The sequence below is a fragment of the Pseudochaenichthys georgianus genome, chromosome 4 (assembly GCF_902827115.2).
Source record: "Pseudochaenichthys georgianus chromosome 4, fPseGeo1.2, whole genome shotgun sequence".
In the NCBI taxonomy this organism is placed as follows: domain Eukaryota; kingdom Metazoa; phylum Chordata; class Actinopteri; order Perciformes; family Channichthyidae; genus Pseudochaenichthys; species Pseudochaenichthys georgianus.
The window spans coordinates 3,241,904-3,258,943 of NC_047506.1; the positions used below are offsets into that span (position 1 = coordinate 3,241,904).

A 17,040-nucleotide genomic window follows, 5' to 3' on the forward strand; every position below is an offset into this window, starting at 1 on the left:
AATAGGATTATGCTGCACAAAATGTGTTCTAAAAAAACATCTCGGTTTAAATGAGAAGACATACTTCTGCCAGTATGACCTCAAAATACAAATTAAAGGAACACATTTCTTTCCTTGTGGTCTAAAAAACTCAACATTTGGTTTGTCTTTATCCCCCTTCTCTTCGTCTGTATCATCTTATAAAAAACGTCTTGCATTGCACTTGTTGAAGACTGTTATATTGACATTGACTCCTCTCTGTTCCAGCCCGTGTGACCGCCCTCGTGTGATCGAGTCCCTACGGGGGGTGGAGGTGGTGGATATCGCAGCCGGGGGGGCTCACAGCGCCTGCATCACGGCCAGCGGAGAGCTCTTCACCTGGGGCAAGGGTCGCTACGGACGCCTGGGGCACGGAGACAGCGAGGACCAGCTCAAACCCAAACTGGTCAGTAACGTTTTACATCTATTTCTCATATAACCTCACAACGCAGGCTCTATGCATCACATTAATGCACACAATGTTGACAATATCTGTTTTTTTTACTGCACATATTTTATTCCATTCTATTTCAATGTAAATACTGCTTTATTTTATTTTTTATTTTACTGTATTTGTTCTTATTGTTTTACGTTATCATAGTGTTCTTAATACACTAGAACCGCCAGAGGTCGCTGTATACCTAAAACCGCCAACGGGTCAAATGTACCCGCTATTGATTTTCAAGGTACAATGTTCTTTTATTTATCATACAGAACAGTGAGTTTTGATCGCACAGGGATGAAACTTATACCAATAGAATCTGTGGACTCTCAGCTTTATATAGTTTGTGCAGATGGCATGAAGTGTAAAATATCGCAACCAGTGCTGATTTAAACGCTTGATGTTAGACTTGTGTTTTGTTTAGCTACACATCTCTCTATCTCTCTCTCTCTATCCATCTATAACTATATCTCTCTCTCTCTCTCTCTATTTATCTATCTCTCTCTCAATCTATCTCTCTATCTATAAGGAACCGCAGTAGGCAAAAGCCGTTGCTATAGCAACACGTCATGTTTATGCAAACAAATTTCGAGATTTTTTTTCAATCTGACTTCATATTGACAATTGTTAACAACAGAGGGTGCTACATAACACACTTTCAGGAAAAGTCACGGACTGGGAGACTTTAATATTTTATTGAAAAAAAGTGACATTCAATCAAAAAACAGGTGCGGGTAAAATTGACCCGTTGGCGGTTCTAGTGTTAAAATAGTTCTCCATCTGTGTTTTTTAATTTTTGTTTTACTTTTATGTATGCACCACGACACCAATTCAAGTTCCTCGTACGTATCAACCTACCTGGTAATAAACCCGTTTCTGATTCTGATAAAGGCTTTGGATTACCTCAATACCAAATGCAATGCGAATAAATCCAATAGAAAGGAAATATCAATCAGATGTTTTTTTACTGTAGTGTATTATGTAAGACAACGGAACAATGTGACCGTAGAAAAGAATAAACCAAGATATTTAGGATCAGAAATGATTGTTTTGATTGGAAAACCTGCCTTTCATTCAGCATATTCAGGCAGTAGCCTATACACCAACAGTGAAACACATGAGCACTTTATACCACAGTTTAAAAAAAGCAGAAATAAAATCTGGGACAGAAAATGTTCCGTTTTAGTTTAATACACACAGTTAAGCTCACACACTATTTTATGAACATATAGGTTCACCTGCTGAATTCAAAACGGAACAAATGAACCAAAGAAAGTGAAAACCATAAAGCAGATTCAGGCAGGAGGCGTATAGAAGTATTATCCTACAGAACAGCTCACAGAGAAGAGACAACACCTGATCCTTTACAACGGGGGTGTCAAACTCAAGGCCCGGGGGCCAAATCCGGCCCGCGACTTCATTTCATGCGGTCCCTCGAGAGATTGCAAAGAATATAATATGTTTATTATACGGTTACATGCCGATTTACAGAAGCACATTGCCCATAAACTACATATCCCACAATGCATCTCAAATTTGACTTTTTTCTCCGAATTTGACTTTTTTTCTCAGAACAAGTTTTTTTCTCAGAATTTGACTTTTTTTCTTCAAAATATTAATTTTTTCTTAGAATTTGCCTTTTTCTCAGAATTAGATTTTTTTTTAAATCATTTGTAACACACTCAATGAAGAGACCTGCAATGATTTGCCCTAGACTTATGCTTTCAGACGTAGTTAATTATGAAGTTATTACCCTATCCGATAATAATCCAATGCAGAGGCAATGATGTCATTTAATACATTATTTTATATATATATTAAATATTTATATATGTATTTTGATATATGGTCTTAAAGTTACAACCGGCCCTTTGAGTGCAACCATAATGCTGATGACAACCCTGCTTTACAACAAATGCTCTTTTAGTTTTGGATCACATTTCAACTTCAGTGTATATGCAGATGGAGTTAAATAGTTTTACAGAGTGGTCAGTCTTTTTTCTTTTTCTTAACAAAACAACAACAATAAGCACACAAGAACATGGAGTGTTTTATTTTCAATATAAAACATTGACAGTATAGATCATTAAATAAAAGATTCAAACAGTTCAACAAAAGAAGGGTTCTCCCATCTTTTTAGGTTTTTACTAACATTGTAATCTTGCTATTAATCAATTGACTTGACCTCACTGTCTCTGTCTGTGTCTCCTGCAGGTTGACGCTCTGCAGGGTCACCGGGTGATCGATGTTGCCTGTGGCAGCGGAGACGCTCAGACTCTGTGTCTCACAGACGACGACATGGTCTGGTCCTGGGGGGACGGGGACTACGGCAAACTGGGCCGGGGGGGCAGCGACGGCTGTAAAATCCCCATGAAGGTAAGAGAGTTCAGTCTGTGGCATGCAACAGAGGTCAGCAGAGGCATGGCTTTATACTATGTCTCCTTTCCCCCTTATTCGACATATGAAGAAAACAGAGTGTGTGTCAAAAGCATCGAAATGCGTTTTTACTTTCTTGTAATGTCTGAAATACTTCTTCAAATGTACAGTAGTTAAGCACTGCTAGCTTTTAAAACTTCGGCCTCGTGGTAGATATTAGGGATGGGAATTTGAAAGCAAATGTATATTCGAATATTCGACCCCCAAAAAACCGGTTAACCGAAATGTACATATCCTATAAAAAAAACCTTTTGGGGAAAAATGTTTACAAAAATACAACAAATTTATTTTTATTTTATTTAAATAAATAAATACATGTTCAAATAACCATAGAAACCAAGTCGAATTTGTCAACTGTATTGAACTGGTGATCACAGTTTGAACAGTTGACAGCTATAGGCTACAGCTTTCATGCTTAAAACATAACTTGGGTTTTAAATGAAAGAGGGGTCAAACACGAACAACATAACGGGTCAGGGTAACGTAACCCGTGACAACAGAGATCAACAACCTGTAACCTATGCACAGAATGCAGCTATTCAATACTCATTCTTGTTTAAGATAATAATACAAAAACAATCACACATTAAAAGCCAGATTGAAGAGGCGAGTTTTTGTGAACACTTGGAACAGAACGTCAAAGAACACATTTAAATACCTGATTATTAAAGAGCCAAGAGACACAATAAGATCTTGATCCTTGAGGCAGAATGCGTGCACATTGTGGAGGGATGAAATGAATATTGAAAGAGATGTGATGTGTGATTCAAACCCTCACATGACATCTGTGTTAACTTCTTGTTTCTGCAGATCGACTCTCTGACCGGCCTTGGCGTAGTCAAAGTGGAATGTGGCTCTCAGTTCTCCGTGGCGCTCACCAAGTCTGGAGCCGTGTACACATGGTACGTTCATCTGTTTATAATGGGATGACCTTATGTAGCCCCGCCCCGTTTCACACTTCCGGTTCGACCCGAAAAGTGTCAGTTCTTCCAGTTCGACCACACAGTTAACACAGTTGAGATTAGGGTTGGGTATCGTTTGGATTTAACGAGTCCGGTTCCGATTTTGGTTCTGCTCATCGTCTTTGGTTCTTATCGGTTCATAATTAAAGTCAGATGCCTATTTAAGACACAAAAATGGTTTCTATGAAGACCTTTACTCAAATGACAATTCTCCCTGTCTCTTTAGCTGTAAGACTGAAACGTGCCTGTGTAACACATTAGCCGCTTTCACACCAAGTAGTTTGCCGTACTTAGTTTCCAGCACTTAGTTTCCAGCACTTAGTTTCCAGCACTTAGTTTCCAGCACTTAGTTCCCAGCACTTAGTATGCCCATGGAACTAAAGAGCAGATCGCGTTCACACCGGAATAAGTTCCCTGAGGGAAGATTACGCAAATGAAGCCGCTGACGTCACTTATTCTGCTTTGGGTTTACTGTCAGGCCGCAAACCACTTCACGGCGTATACTACCGCCCAAAGTCCCCGGCCGGAAGTCCCCGGAGTTGGGGACTGGCTTCAGTAGAAGCTGCTGGGACTCCCAGCAGCTTCTACTGAAGCCTTCCGAGTAAATCGCCAGAACACCGACACCTCCTCATCTCCACCGCTCCCATGTTTTCTTTTGTGTTGCCATAAGTTAGTCTCTCTGCGTTGGTGCGCTGGGCTAATGCTAATGCTAATAATGCTAATGCCATCAAATACAATGGCGGCTTCACAAAACGTTTCCGAGTTTTACAGGGCGTGGTTTGCAATTCGCCCAGCCAATCAGAAATTGGAACTTTTTTCTCCCCAGGAAAGTACCACCTCTCTAGCAGGGACTGAAAGGGGGTACAAGTTCTCATGAACTAAGTTCTCTTTTTGGTGTGAACGCAAAATCCCAGGAACTATCGGAACTAAACGGGAAAAGTACTCCGGTGTGAAAGCGTCTATACTGTCAACATCGCTGTAATTTCACTCATAGTAACTTTCTAGACAAGACCTTAATCACAAGCAACATCCTGACTCCTCTGCTCTGAGTCGGTCTCACAGTTTTGGGATGTGATAACAGAGCGTTGTGGGAAAACTTGTTTACTTCTTAGAGGATGAGGCATCGAATACCAACAGACACAGGAGAGGAAATGCTAGATAACCTTTACGTGTTAGTAATACACCCTTCGTCCTTATCAAGCCAGTTGTATGTTCTTTCTCTGGACTTGCTGTGTGTAGAGAGTCTGGGAGACGAACCGATAAGCAGAACCGACATCCATTTTCTTTTGGGCACCCGGTTTTGGGAAATGGGTTTTGGTACTGACTCTGAAACAAGGTTTGGTTCACAACCCTATTTGTGATGACATGAGTCTGTTGTAAATGTTTGCATGATGTTGTTCTCAGGGGGAAGGGGGACTACCACCGCCTCGGACACGGCTCTGATGATCACGTGCGACGGCCCCGACAGGTTCAGGGTCTTCAGGGAAAGAAAGTGATCGCCATCGCCACGGGGTCGCTGCACTGCGTCAGCTGCACAGAGGATGGTACGATCCACCTCTCTCATGCATCCTCTTCCTTTTTCTTCATATATTTGACGTCACCCTTAATGTATATGTCGGCGAATTTCAGACCCTTTAACCGTACAAGTTCTCTCTGCCATGTTTTATGTTTTTTTTTTTATCTTTATTGCTCTATTAATATTCTGATAACAAATATTTTTATTGCGTTTCGATAGTGCATAACCAGTGTTTGTCATTTAGAGATGGAAAGCAAAATATATATGCATACAAATAAGACAGTGGTCTGTACTGATTGTATGTACAAAGAGAATTACAAAGAACACAAACAAACAATAACAACAACTAAAGTAGTCCCCTACATTCTGCCATGTTAACAGTTGGTCTGCTAACAGTGCAGCTAAGCCGTGTTGGATTCTCAGATTGTTGTTTTTGGGTTTGGCTCAGGAGAAGTGTACACGTGGGGCGATAACGACGAGGGCCAGCTCGGAGACGGCACCACGAACGCCATCCAGAGGCCTCGGCTGGTGGCGGCGCTGCAGGGGAAGAAGATCAACCGAGTGGCCTGTGGCTCCGCCCACACGCTCGCCTGGTCCACCAGCAAGCCCACCAACGCCGGGAAGCTGCCCGCACAGGTACTGAGATCAAGCTTTCATTCTTTATGGTCACAAATTAGATTAGATGTGATTTTTGTTGTTGTTGTAATTATCTTTTTATTTTCCTTTCGTTACAGGTTAATAAACATAGGAACAACACTCGCAGAAAAGCAGACAGACTTATGCATAGACAAACAAAAAATGACAAATAAGAACACAAAAGACGAGGATAAGGGAGATTAGATAAATATATATTTTTTAATCTGATTTATTTTTCTCGGAAGAATACAATACACCCAAAAAGTTAGATAGAAAAAAACATCCCTTTTTTAAATCTTATTTTTGTGGCCCTAATAGATAGATAGATTAGATAGATTCAACTTATTGTCCTTACACAGTACAGGTACCATGTAACGAAACGGTTTCTCTGCCTTTGACCCATCCTAGTGTTGGGAGCAGTGGGCTGCCATTATGTACGGCGCCCGGGGAGCAGTGTAGGGAACGATGCCTTGCACCTCAGTAGCACTTGGTCTTTCCGGGACTTGAACTGGTGACCTTCCAGTTGCCAATCCAAGTCCCTATGGACTTCGCCACCACCGCCCTAATCTTCTTAGGGCCACATGTTTTGATGACTTAACTGTTTCTTTTGGCCACAGCTGATGTTGAATTGACATTGGGAAATTCCGTCACTGTCCACGTGTCCAGTAGATGGCAGTAAAGCTTTGCATCATTAACACAAAGTGACTCTAAAATGCCTATCATGTGTGTTAAAGGTTCCCATGGAGTACAACCACCTGCAGGAGATCCCCATCATGGCGCTGAGGAACCGGCTGCTGCTCCTTCATCACATCTCGGAGCTCTTCTGCCCCTGCATCCCCATGTTCGACCTGGAGGGCCGGCTGGGCCAGACGGGACACGGACCCTCGGTGGGCTTCGACACGCTGAGGGGAATCCTCATCTCCCAGGGCAAGGTGAGATGACCGGATCAGTCAGCGTTATTCTACACCCACAACATGCTGTTATAGTCATTTTATTCTCAACACACACAAAAAACAGATGTGCATTGTCAGATTTAATTGAAAGATGCCCTTATATGTTTTTAGGGTGTTGCCTTTCCTGTAGTTCTAGAGGTTTTTGTGCATGTTAATGGTCTGCAAAGGCTACAATCCCTGTGTTCCCTACAGAGGGACTTTCTCTCCCACACACTTCCCTCCAAAGTACCCAAAGTAAAAGTACTGGTTATGCGTAATGGCTCATTTCAATATAATGTATATTCAATTCCTTAATTTTGGTGCGAATGCTTTTCTACTTCATTTTGAAAACCCAGCTTTTACTTTTACCCGTGTTTCAGCATAATAGTATTTTTGGGGACTGACGAAACCTTTTTGTCTCCGTGAACAGGAAGCAGCGTTCAGGAAGGTGGTTCAGGCCACGATGGTGAGGGACCGGCAGCACGGCCCTGTGGTGGAGCTCAACAGGATACAGGTGAGAAATAACACACACACACACACACACACACACACACACACACACACACACACACACACACACACACACACACACACACACACACACACACACACACACACACACACCACTTATAATCACTTTTATCCTTCTCCAAGTCTCCTGCTCACTCTTACTGTAGCCCTCACCCTCCCTCCCTGTGTTCCAGACAGGCGTTACATGTGATTCTTTCATAAGGGGATTGTGTGTGTGTGTGTGTGTGTGTGTGTGTGTGTGTGTGTGTGTGTGTGTGTGTGTGTGTGTGTGTGTGTGTGTGTGTGTGTGTGTGTGTGTGTGTGTGTGTGTGTGTGTGTGTGTGTGTGTGTGTGTGTGTGTGTGTGTGTGTGTGTGTGTGTGTGTGTGTGTGTGGTGTGTGTGTGTGTGTGTGTGTGTGTGTGTGTGTGTGTGTGTGTGTGTGTGTGTGTGTGTGTGTGTGTGTGTGTGTGTGTGTGTGTGTGTCTGTGAGTTCCTGGACTCCTGAGCTGTCATATCCAGGACGTCATGCTCATCACTAGTTTGTTTATATATAACAGGAAGTGATTAAACACAGAACAGAAACAAAGTAAACCATGACCTCTCTTTTTTCCTCCTCCTCCTCCTCCTCCTCCTCCTCCTCCTCCTCCTCCTCCTCCTCCTCCCCCCTGCAGGTGAAGCGCTCCCGCAGTAAAGGAGGTCTTGCTGGTCCTGATGGCACTAAGTCAGTGTTTGGTCAGATGTGTTCGAAGATGAGTTCCTTCAGTCCCGACAGCCTGCTGCTGCCTCACAGGGTGTGGAAGGTCAAGTTTGTGGGTAGGTGTTTAAAGATCAAATGTACTTGTTGTTGTTGTTTGCTCACAGCAGCATGTCAACAAGGCATTGCACATAAAATAAACCAAAAAGAAACAAAGTAGTGCTTACCTTTTGATGATGAATGTATGACGACAGGAGATTCATGAGGTTCCTTTAACAATAACAGCCGACAATTCAGGTCCAAGGAAATGTAAGTATCGCTGCCAGATTGTCTAGAACTGGTCAGATTTGGCATGGTTAAACATTTGTGAGATATTCCGGGGGAACCGACTCAAATATAATGTTGCGCCGACCTTTGAGGGATGGACCTGATCCTTAGTCGACTGTCATCAAATATTTTTCCTAGCAGCAAAAGTAAGGACATTATGTAATGTTCTGTTCGCAGCAGTCGGTAGTGATTTGACTGGTCGACCTAAAATCAAAGACAGCGGGTCCGTCTCTAAATGTCTGAAATATCTTCCCCATTTCATCCAATATGTCAGACCAATATTTCTGCAGTTCGCCTTACCTTTTTATTGAATATGTTATACAACTTTACCCTTTGGGGCTGTGACGCCCTAAATCCCGCCGCTGCAGGACGAGTTAAGTGTTTCTGATCTGATGCTCTTGTCTCTCTCAGGCGAGTCTGTGGACGACTGTGGGGGGGGCTACAGTGAGTCGATCGCCGAGATGTGTGAGGAGCTGCAGAACGCTCTGACGCCGCTCCTCATCGTCACTCCCAACGGCCGTGACGAGTCGGGCGCCAACAGAGACTGCTTCCTGCTCAACCCGGCCGCCAAGTCCGCGCTGCACATGAGCATGTTCCGCTTCCTGGGTACGATCCTGCTAATCCAGTCAGGGACGGCTAATCCCACACAAACAAAAACTGAAAATATGCACAAACGTACAAAAGCTTCAGGTGCTTTCTCACTGATAAAACACCTGGACTGAGCTGCGACTCGCTTCAGTTGCCCCACAGGTTTCTACTGCCCAGTGAAGTGCTGTTGTGTTTGGGTATAGCAGTAATCTGGTGTTCAGGTTCACATTGATTCATACTGAAACACCCCTGGGATTCTACTCGTTAAGTATTTATTTAGATTTTCTTTCTTTTTTAGATTTTGCACATTTTGCTTAACCTTCTTATGTTTAGGTACATTTCAGAGTACTCAGATCTTGTACTTGAGTAAAAGTAGAAGTACTCAGATCTTGTACTTGAGTAAAAGTAGAAGTACTCAGATCTTGTACTTGAGTAAAAGTAGAAGTACTCAGATCTGGTACTTGAGTAAAAGTAGAAGTACTCAGATCTTGTACTTGAGTAAAAGTAGAAGTACTCAGATCTTGTACTTGAGTAAAAGTAAAAGTACTCAGGTCTTGTACTTGAGTAAAAGTAGAAGTACTCAGGTCTTGTACTTGAGTAAAAGTAGAAGTACTCAGATTTTGTACTTGAGTAAAAGTAGAAGTACTCAGGTCTTGTACTTGAGTAAAAGTAGAAGTACTCAGATCTTGTACTTGAGTAAAAGTAGAAGTACTCAGGTCTTGTACTTGAGTAAAAGTAGAAGTACTCAGGTCTTGTACTTGAGTAAAAGTAGAAGTACTCAGGTCTTGTAATTGAGTAAAAGTAGAAGTACTCAGGTCTTGTACTTGAGTAAAAGTAGAAGTACTCAGATCTTGTACTTGAGTAAAAGTAGAAGTACTCAGATCTTGTACTTGAGTAAAAGTAGAAGTACTCAGATCTTGTACTTCAGTAGAAGTAGAAGTACTCAGATCTTGTCCTTGAGTAAAAGTAGAAGTACTCAGATCTTGTACTTCAGTAGAAGTAGAAGTACCATACCAAAGTAACATAAAATGGAAATACTCAAGTAAAGTGCAAGTAACAAAATGTTTTACTTAAGTACAGTACTAAGTTATTTCCAACCTCTGGTAAATATCTTTATTTAAAAAAAATATATTGCACATCTAACGTAAACATTAAATAATATATTTATTTTGTATTAAATTCTCTCTTTTATTGGGCATTCTCAATTCATATATATGAATATACATTTATTTAAATGTTCTCTTTTATTGCACATATATACTTTGTATATTTATACAAATATTCTTAGTCTATTTTGTTTAAATTAATCTTTGACTGAACGTTTTGCAACTTCCTATGTTTATATAATATGTCGAGCAACATCTAAATTCTCTGTTTAGATAAACGTTTTTTAACTTTTTGCAAATGTATACTACTTTCTTATGTTTATTACATTTGTCCTTATCGGTACATTTGACTTTAACTCCTCATGTCTACATAATTACTTTAATTCTATGTATAGTTTTTTTTTTTATAGCAACTGTCACAACACCCAATTGCCCCATAAATAAAGTGTTCTGGTTCTGCGTGTGTGCAGGAGTGGTGCTGGGCATCGCTATCCGGACAGGAAGTCCTCTCAGTCTGAACCTGGCCGAGCCCGTCTGGAAGCAGATGGCCGGCATGAACCTGACCATCGCTGACCTCAGTGAGGTACGTACACACACCCAGGCTCTGTGTTTTTAATACACACGGAAGATTAGTGTGAAAATATTTGAAAGGAATACGGAAAAGGACATTAGTACCGTACTTTTCGGACTATAAAGCGCACCTGCATATAAGCCGCAGCAGCTAAATTGTCCGTCTGTCTTGCTCTCGTTCTGTCTGTCACTACCCGATCCGTCCCCCTGCCCGATCGGTACTGCGCATGTGCGAGATGGTCCGCCATATTGGACAACTCCGGACGGCAACCCAAGATGGACACTTGACACAGTGGCTTTTAGCAAAGCTCAAAAAGAAAACTCGAGAGAGATGAGTTATTGTTAATACAACGTGACTTCACTATTATTTAACAACTCTTTTTATTGGGTTCTTTTATTTGGGGTTAAGTACATTGTCAGAATAAGTGAGGAATGAATGTAACTTCTGTTAGACAGCTATCATACTGAATACATATTTACTGTGAATGTATGCAAACATGTATGGCACATAGCTGTCTAACAGAAGTTAAATTCATTTCTTACTTATTCTGACAATGTACTTAACCCCAAATAAAAGAACCCAATAAAAAGAGTTGTTAAATAATAGTGAAGTCACGTTGTAATAACAATAACTCATCTCTCTCGGTTTTTCTTTTTGAGCTTTGCTAAAAGCCACTGTGTCAAGTGTCCATCTTGGGTTGCCGTCCGGACTTCCGGACCATCTCGCACATGCGCAGTACCGATCGGGCAGGGGGACGGATCGGGTAGTGACACTGTCTCTCGGTTCCACTTTTACTTTGGCGCGCTACCTGTCTCACTCTTTTCCGTCTCCAGCTTTTCCTGCTGGAGCCCGCCGCTTAAAGGTGGCGGGCGCGGACCGGTCATAGAGCCCATAGAGTTAAAGGTGGTTAATTGTACCTGTAAAATCCATAGATTTAGGAGGTTCCCTAGTGGCCGTTAGCTGTACAAAAAAAATGGGGGAAAAAGTCGTGGCTTATAGTCCGAAAAGTACGGTATTTAGGTTAAATGCAGGTTTGGTGAGTAACGGATTACGTTTCCACTTTCTTTGGTTCATTTGTTCTGATTTTAATTCAGCAGGTGAGCCTATATGTTCATAACATAGTGTGTGTGTATTAAACTGAGCGTTTTCCGTCAGCTCAGATTTTATTTCTGCTTTTTCAAACTGTGCTCATGTGTTTCACTGTTGGTGCTTAGGCTACTGCCTTGGGTTAATCTGCATTGCATTTGATATTGAGGTAATCTAAAAGTAAAGTAATCAGGTTACTTTGTATTGTGGTAAAAAGCACTTTGAATTTCCTTGTGTTGAAAGTTGCTATATAAATAATCTAGCTTTGCCTTGGTACTCAGATCAGGTTACTGATTACATTCGTTTTAACAGGTTACTTTTTGAAGTGTACCCCACCCCCCACCCTGTGTGTGTGTTACAGAAAGTCTCTCACTGGAGAGGATTAGAGTTTAATCTGAGCAGGAATGTAAAGGTTCATGTTCCAGGTTTTAAAGCAGATCATGAGATCATAAACACTTATATGTCTGACATTAGGAGACGTACACCACATGAGCACAAACAGTACGACAGTTTAAAAAAGCTGGGTTGACAGAAAATGCTCCGTTTTAGTTTAATACACACAGTTAAGCTCACACTCACTATTTTATGAACATGTAGGTTCACCTGCTGAATTGAAAACTGAACAAATGAACCAAAGAAAGTGAAAAGCAGATTCAGGCAGGAGGTGTATAGATTCAAGTATTATCCTACAGAACAGAACAGCTCACAGAGACGAGACAACATCTGATTCTTTTTCATCTAACACTATACGATAGGGGTGTAACGGTATTCGTCCCGTACCGTCACGGTTCGGACATCACGGTTCGGCACATGCAGTCACACGGCGAATACGCCTTTTTTTACGACTGGAAAAAAAGTCTGTCACTCAGGGCAGTATTTCACTATATACAATACAGGGGGCGGTATTGCGCCTAAAAGCCAGCCGCCCATAAATAACAAATGAAGAACAAGAACGAAACGCAACAAAACGAACACAATACATGAAGAAGAACAGATATCGTTGTTCGACAGCGGTGCGGTATGCTAGTGGTAACACGTCACACATGCTCAGTCACATCCGAGTCAGTCTCAGTCCCCAGCGAGAGGGTTTTCTCAACGGCAGGTGACATAGTTACCGCCAACAGATCTGCCCTCACTGCTGACAACGTAGACAAACTCATCTTTTTGAAGAACAACTTGAAAATAGAGTAAAGCTTGAGTACCTTTATTTAGGCGTAATGGCCTCACACACTCAAGTTAATTACACATGTTAGACATTGCTCCTAAAGGTACAGATTGTATTTGTTTTATATTTATCATTGTATTTATTTTATATTTTGACTTCAGGAGATGTTATACAGTTCTGTATTGCCTTTTATTGATTGTGATTGAAACACTTTCTTATTATTTATTTTAATATTTTCAAGACATTCTTTTTAGTTTTACAGCTTATTTAACCTTTTAGTTTGACATCAGCCATATGGCCATTGGTGTGTGGTACTGTTTGTGGTTTGTTTTTAACTGTGTAATACAGTTAATGATTCCAAATGTTAGAGTTCCTTATTTTCATACCAAAACATGCACTACTGTTAAAAATAAATAACAGCAACAAAAAATTATACATTTGGGACTTTTCTTTTCTTTTTCTTGTTGTACCGAACCGTGACCCCCAAACCGAGGTATGAACCGAACCGTGACTTCTGTGAACCGTTACACCCCTACTTTACGATCTTTTAAGGTTTTACTAACACTGTCATCCGGCTAGTTATCCACAATATGTAAGAAATGCAACAGTAGTCTGACTCTCTTCTGTAACTCAGGAATACAGTTAGTTTGTTGTGAATCCTCATTTCTCCCCAAGCCTGCACTCACTGTACCTGCTTCCCAGAATTCTATATTTCAGTCCAAGAGCCACAGTGTGAGCTTTTGTTTGAAAGGGAATGGAGTCCCTCCCTCACGCTGCGATCATGAGCTCCTGAACCGTCATACTACGCAGCGGGAGGAGAAACTCTGGTCCCGCATAAAGCTGCTCTTGTTTGGAGTTTGTTGCCCTGGAGATATCATAAAGGTTGATGTGAAAGCAGTACAGTAGGATAGACCGTTGTGCCGCTCACAGGGAATGTGATGCGAGCATGAGGACACGAGTGCAGCCACGTAATAAGAACACGCATAACAAAAGATGAATGCTACTGCAGGTGAAGTTAATGGTTATTTTAACTCTGTCGATATACAGCAATCATCTGGTTTTCATCATTAATATCTTAATTAATAGTAATACACCACTGTATATTGTGTCATAAATGTTTTTTTTATTATTGTTTTAATATATTAGTACAATGTGCACAACTTCTCAATGCTATTTAAATACTTTTCATTCCATTTTATTTAATATTTGTAAATGGAATGTACTTTTATTATTTATTTATATAGCACTTAATCAGGTCTTTTCGACCCCTCAAAGTGCTTCACACACACACACACACACACACACACACACACACACACACACACACACACACACACACACACACACACACACACACACACACACACACACACACACACACACACACACGCCGTTGGCCAAGGATACATCGACATGTTGACTACACGGGCTGGGATCGAACCAACAACCTTTTGGTTGAAAGACGACCGCACTCCCTCGCAGACAGTCGCCCTTGTATTTATTTTATTTTATTATTATTGCAGATATTTACTCAAGTTCTTATTCTTATATTGTATTTTAACCTTTAATGTTTATATAAGTGTTATTTCATTTTATTTTTACCTTAACTTCATGTGTTTCAAACATTATTATTTATTTTTTATATATATTTATTGAACATTTTATCTTATGATTATATTACTATTTTTTTCTTATCTTCTTATTGCACATATATATATTTTTGTTATCGGTCATTAAAGTGCTTAACAGCGGTCTCTCCGAATTGACCAATCAGAATCGAATTGTTACAGCAGGGGTGGGAAACCTCCGGCCCTCGGGCTGTATACGGCCCGCAAGACCATTTGGTACGGCCCTCGAGGTAATTTATAAACACACGCAAAAAAGAAAAACATTTAAGAAATCTAGACCATATACCACGTGTCATCACGTGGTATATGTCTCGTCTGACAGGGGGGCAGTTCTGACGGAGAGCACCAGAACGCGGCTCCGGCACTTCAGAAACTGCAGTACCCATAAGGAGCCGTACACATGCCGCAGTTTTTGTGTGGCTGTGTCTTTAGTTGAAAGCCCAGTGGTGATCTGTTCATCTGTCATACTGAGCATACAGTCAATAACTTTGTTGTTATTAGCATCTGGTTAGCTAGCTATGCTAACGAATATAAGAAGCTTTTTCTCCAACCAGTGAGGTAAAGACACATCTTTATATGATCATTATAGTTATAAAAAAATAAGAGAATAAAGTAAACGGGTATAAAATACTAAATTACAGTAAAAAAAAGTGGTTATTAATAAACAAGAATACAGTTTGAAAGGAGAGTGATTTGTAAAATATCCATAAAGAAAAGAAAATCTGCTTAAAGTTCTGTTCCATCTGGGTGTTGAGAGACGTTTCCATAGATCTCCTAATGTTGCTCTCAAAGTGCACCAGATTGATGCTTTTAACTTCAACATTTAAAAAAAAAAATCTTCCCGGGGAGCATGCCCCCCGGACCCCCCTAGAGGAGGTTAGGTCCCCCCCCCCCCCCACTTAAATCATGTTCACATGGATAAGAAACTAAATACTTTTGCACACATCTTGTGTCCATATCTTTCTGTTTTGGTGGTCATACCACAACCGTGCACGAGCATGCGAGTCATGGTGAGATATCTGGATTAAGATGTTGCTTTTTCTTTGGACAGCATGAAAGAGAGAACAAATGAATGGGCTGTGATTTTAGTTTTTTTAAGCAGAGGTCAATCATTTGTCCGGGCCTCGGAGGATGTTGAAAACAATGAAATGGCCCCTGAGAGGAAAAAGGTTCCCCACCGGATGTGTTTTTTGTAAATTGTGTAACTTTTTTATCTTTAATATTTTGTCATGCATGCTTCTTAGGTAACATTAAGCTGTCTTTGGCTCTTCTCTGCTGTAACGATGTACATTTCCCCTTTGTGGGACTAATCAAGGATTTCTGATTCTGAATATTAAACCAAACCTGAGTAAGTAAGCGTTAAAGCTTTACGTTTGTGTTCTTTCTGCCTCCCAGGTTGATAAGGATTTTATTCCCGGCCTGATGTACATCCGGGACAACGAGGCGACGACGGAGGAGTTCGAGGCGATGTCGCTCCCGTTCACCGTCCCCAACGCCAGCGGGCAGGACATCCAGCTCAGCTCCAAGTTCTCCCACATCACGCTGGAGAACCGAGCCGAGTACGTCCGTCTGGCCATCAACTACCGGTGAGGAAAGAAATCAATCAGAGCCCGTGTTCATGTCTCTTCTGCATCAACATGTGTCCCCTCTTCTTCATGTCTCTTCAACATCAACATGTGTCCCCTCTTCTCCATGTCTCTTCAACATCAACATGTGTCCCCTCTTCTTCATGTCTCTTCTACATCAACATGTGTCCCCTCTTCTTCATGTCTCTTCAACATCAACATGTGTCCCCTCTTCTTCATGTCTCTTCTACATCAACATGTGTCCCCTCTTCTTCATGTCTCTTCTACATCAACAGGTGTCCCCTCTTCTCCATGTCTCTTCTACATCAACATGTGTCCCCTCTTCTTCATGTCTCTTCTACATCAACATGTGTCCCCTCTTCTTCATGTCTCTTCTACATCAACATGTGTCCCCTCTTCTTCATGTCTCTTCTACATCACCATGTGTCCCCTCTTCTTCATGTCTCTTCTACATCAACGTGTGTCCCCTCTTCTTCATGTCTCTTCTACATCAACATGTGCCCCCTCTTCTCCATGTCTCCTCTACATCAACATGTGTCCCCTCTTCTTCATGTCTCCTCTACATCAACATGTGTCCCCTCTTCTTCATGTCTCTTCTACATCAACATGTGTCCCCTCTTCTTCATGTCTCTTCTACATCAACATGTGTCCCCTCTTCTACATGTCTCTTCTACATCAACATGTGTCCCCTCTTCTTCATGTCTCTTCTACATCAACATGTGTCCCCTCTTCTTCATGTCTCTTCTACATCAACATGTGTCCCCTCTTCTTCATGTCTCTTCTACATCAACACGTGTCCCCTCTTCTCCATGTCTCTTCTACATCAACATGTGTCC

General features: G+C 41.3%; 1 protein-coding gene across 8 annotated transcripts in view; it reads left to right on the forward strand.

Annotated features, from left to right (window-relative positions):
- herc2 (HECT and RLD domain containing E3 ubiquitin protein ligase 2) overlaps positions 1-17,040 on the forward strand; it is a 102,450-nt gene that overhangs the window by 81,518 nt on the left and 3,892 nt on the right. For 7 of the 8 annotated variants that reach the window (XM_034081617.2, XM_034081621.2, XM_034081622.2 and 4 more), the window contains exons 78-88: positions 247-424; positions 2,675-2,836; positions 3,707-3,798; positions 5,263-5,402; positions 5,823-6,010; positions 6,745-6,942; positions 7,373-7,456; positions 8,125-8,266; positions 8,886-9,080; positions 10,639-10,751; positions 16,014-16,204. In XM_034081617.2, the coding sequence (XP_033937508.1) occupies positions 247-424; positions 2,675-2,836; positions 3,707-3,798; positions 5,263-5,402; positions 5,823-6,010; positions 6,745-6,942; positions 7,373-7,456; positions 8,125-8,266; positions 8,886-9,080; positions 10,639-10,751; positions 16,014-16,204 (1,683 nt within the window). The remainder of the gene's footprint in view (positions 1-246; positions 425-2,674; positions 2,837-3,706; positions 3,799-5,262; positions 5,403-5,822; positions 6,011-6,744; positions 6,943-7,372; positions 7,457-8,124; positions 8,267-8,885; positions 9,081-10,638; positions 10,752-16,013; positions 16,205-17,040) is intronic. The other variant, XM_034081618.2, reaches the window with a different exon arrangement.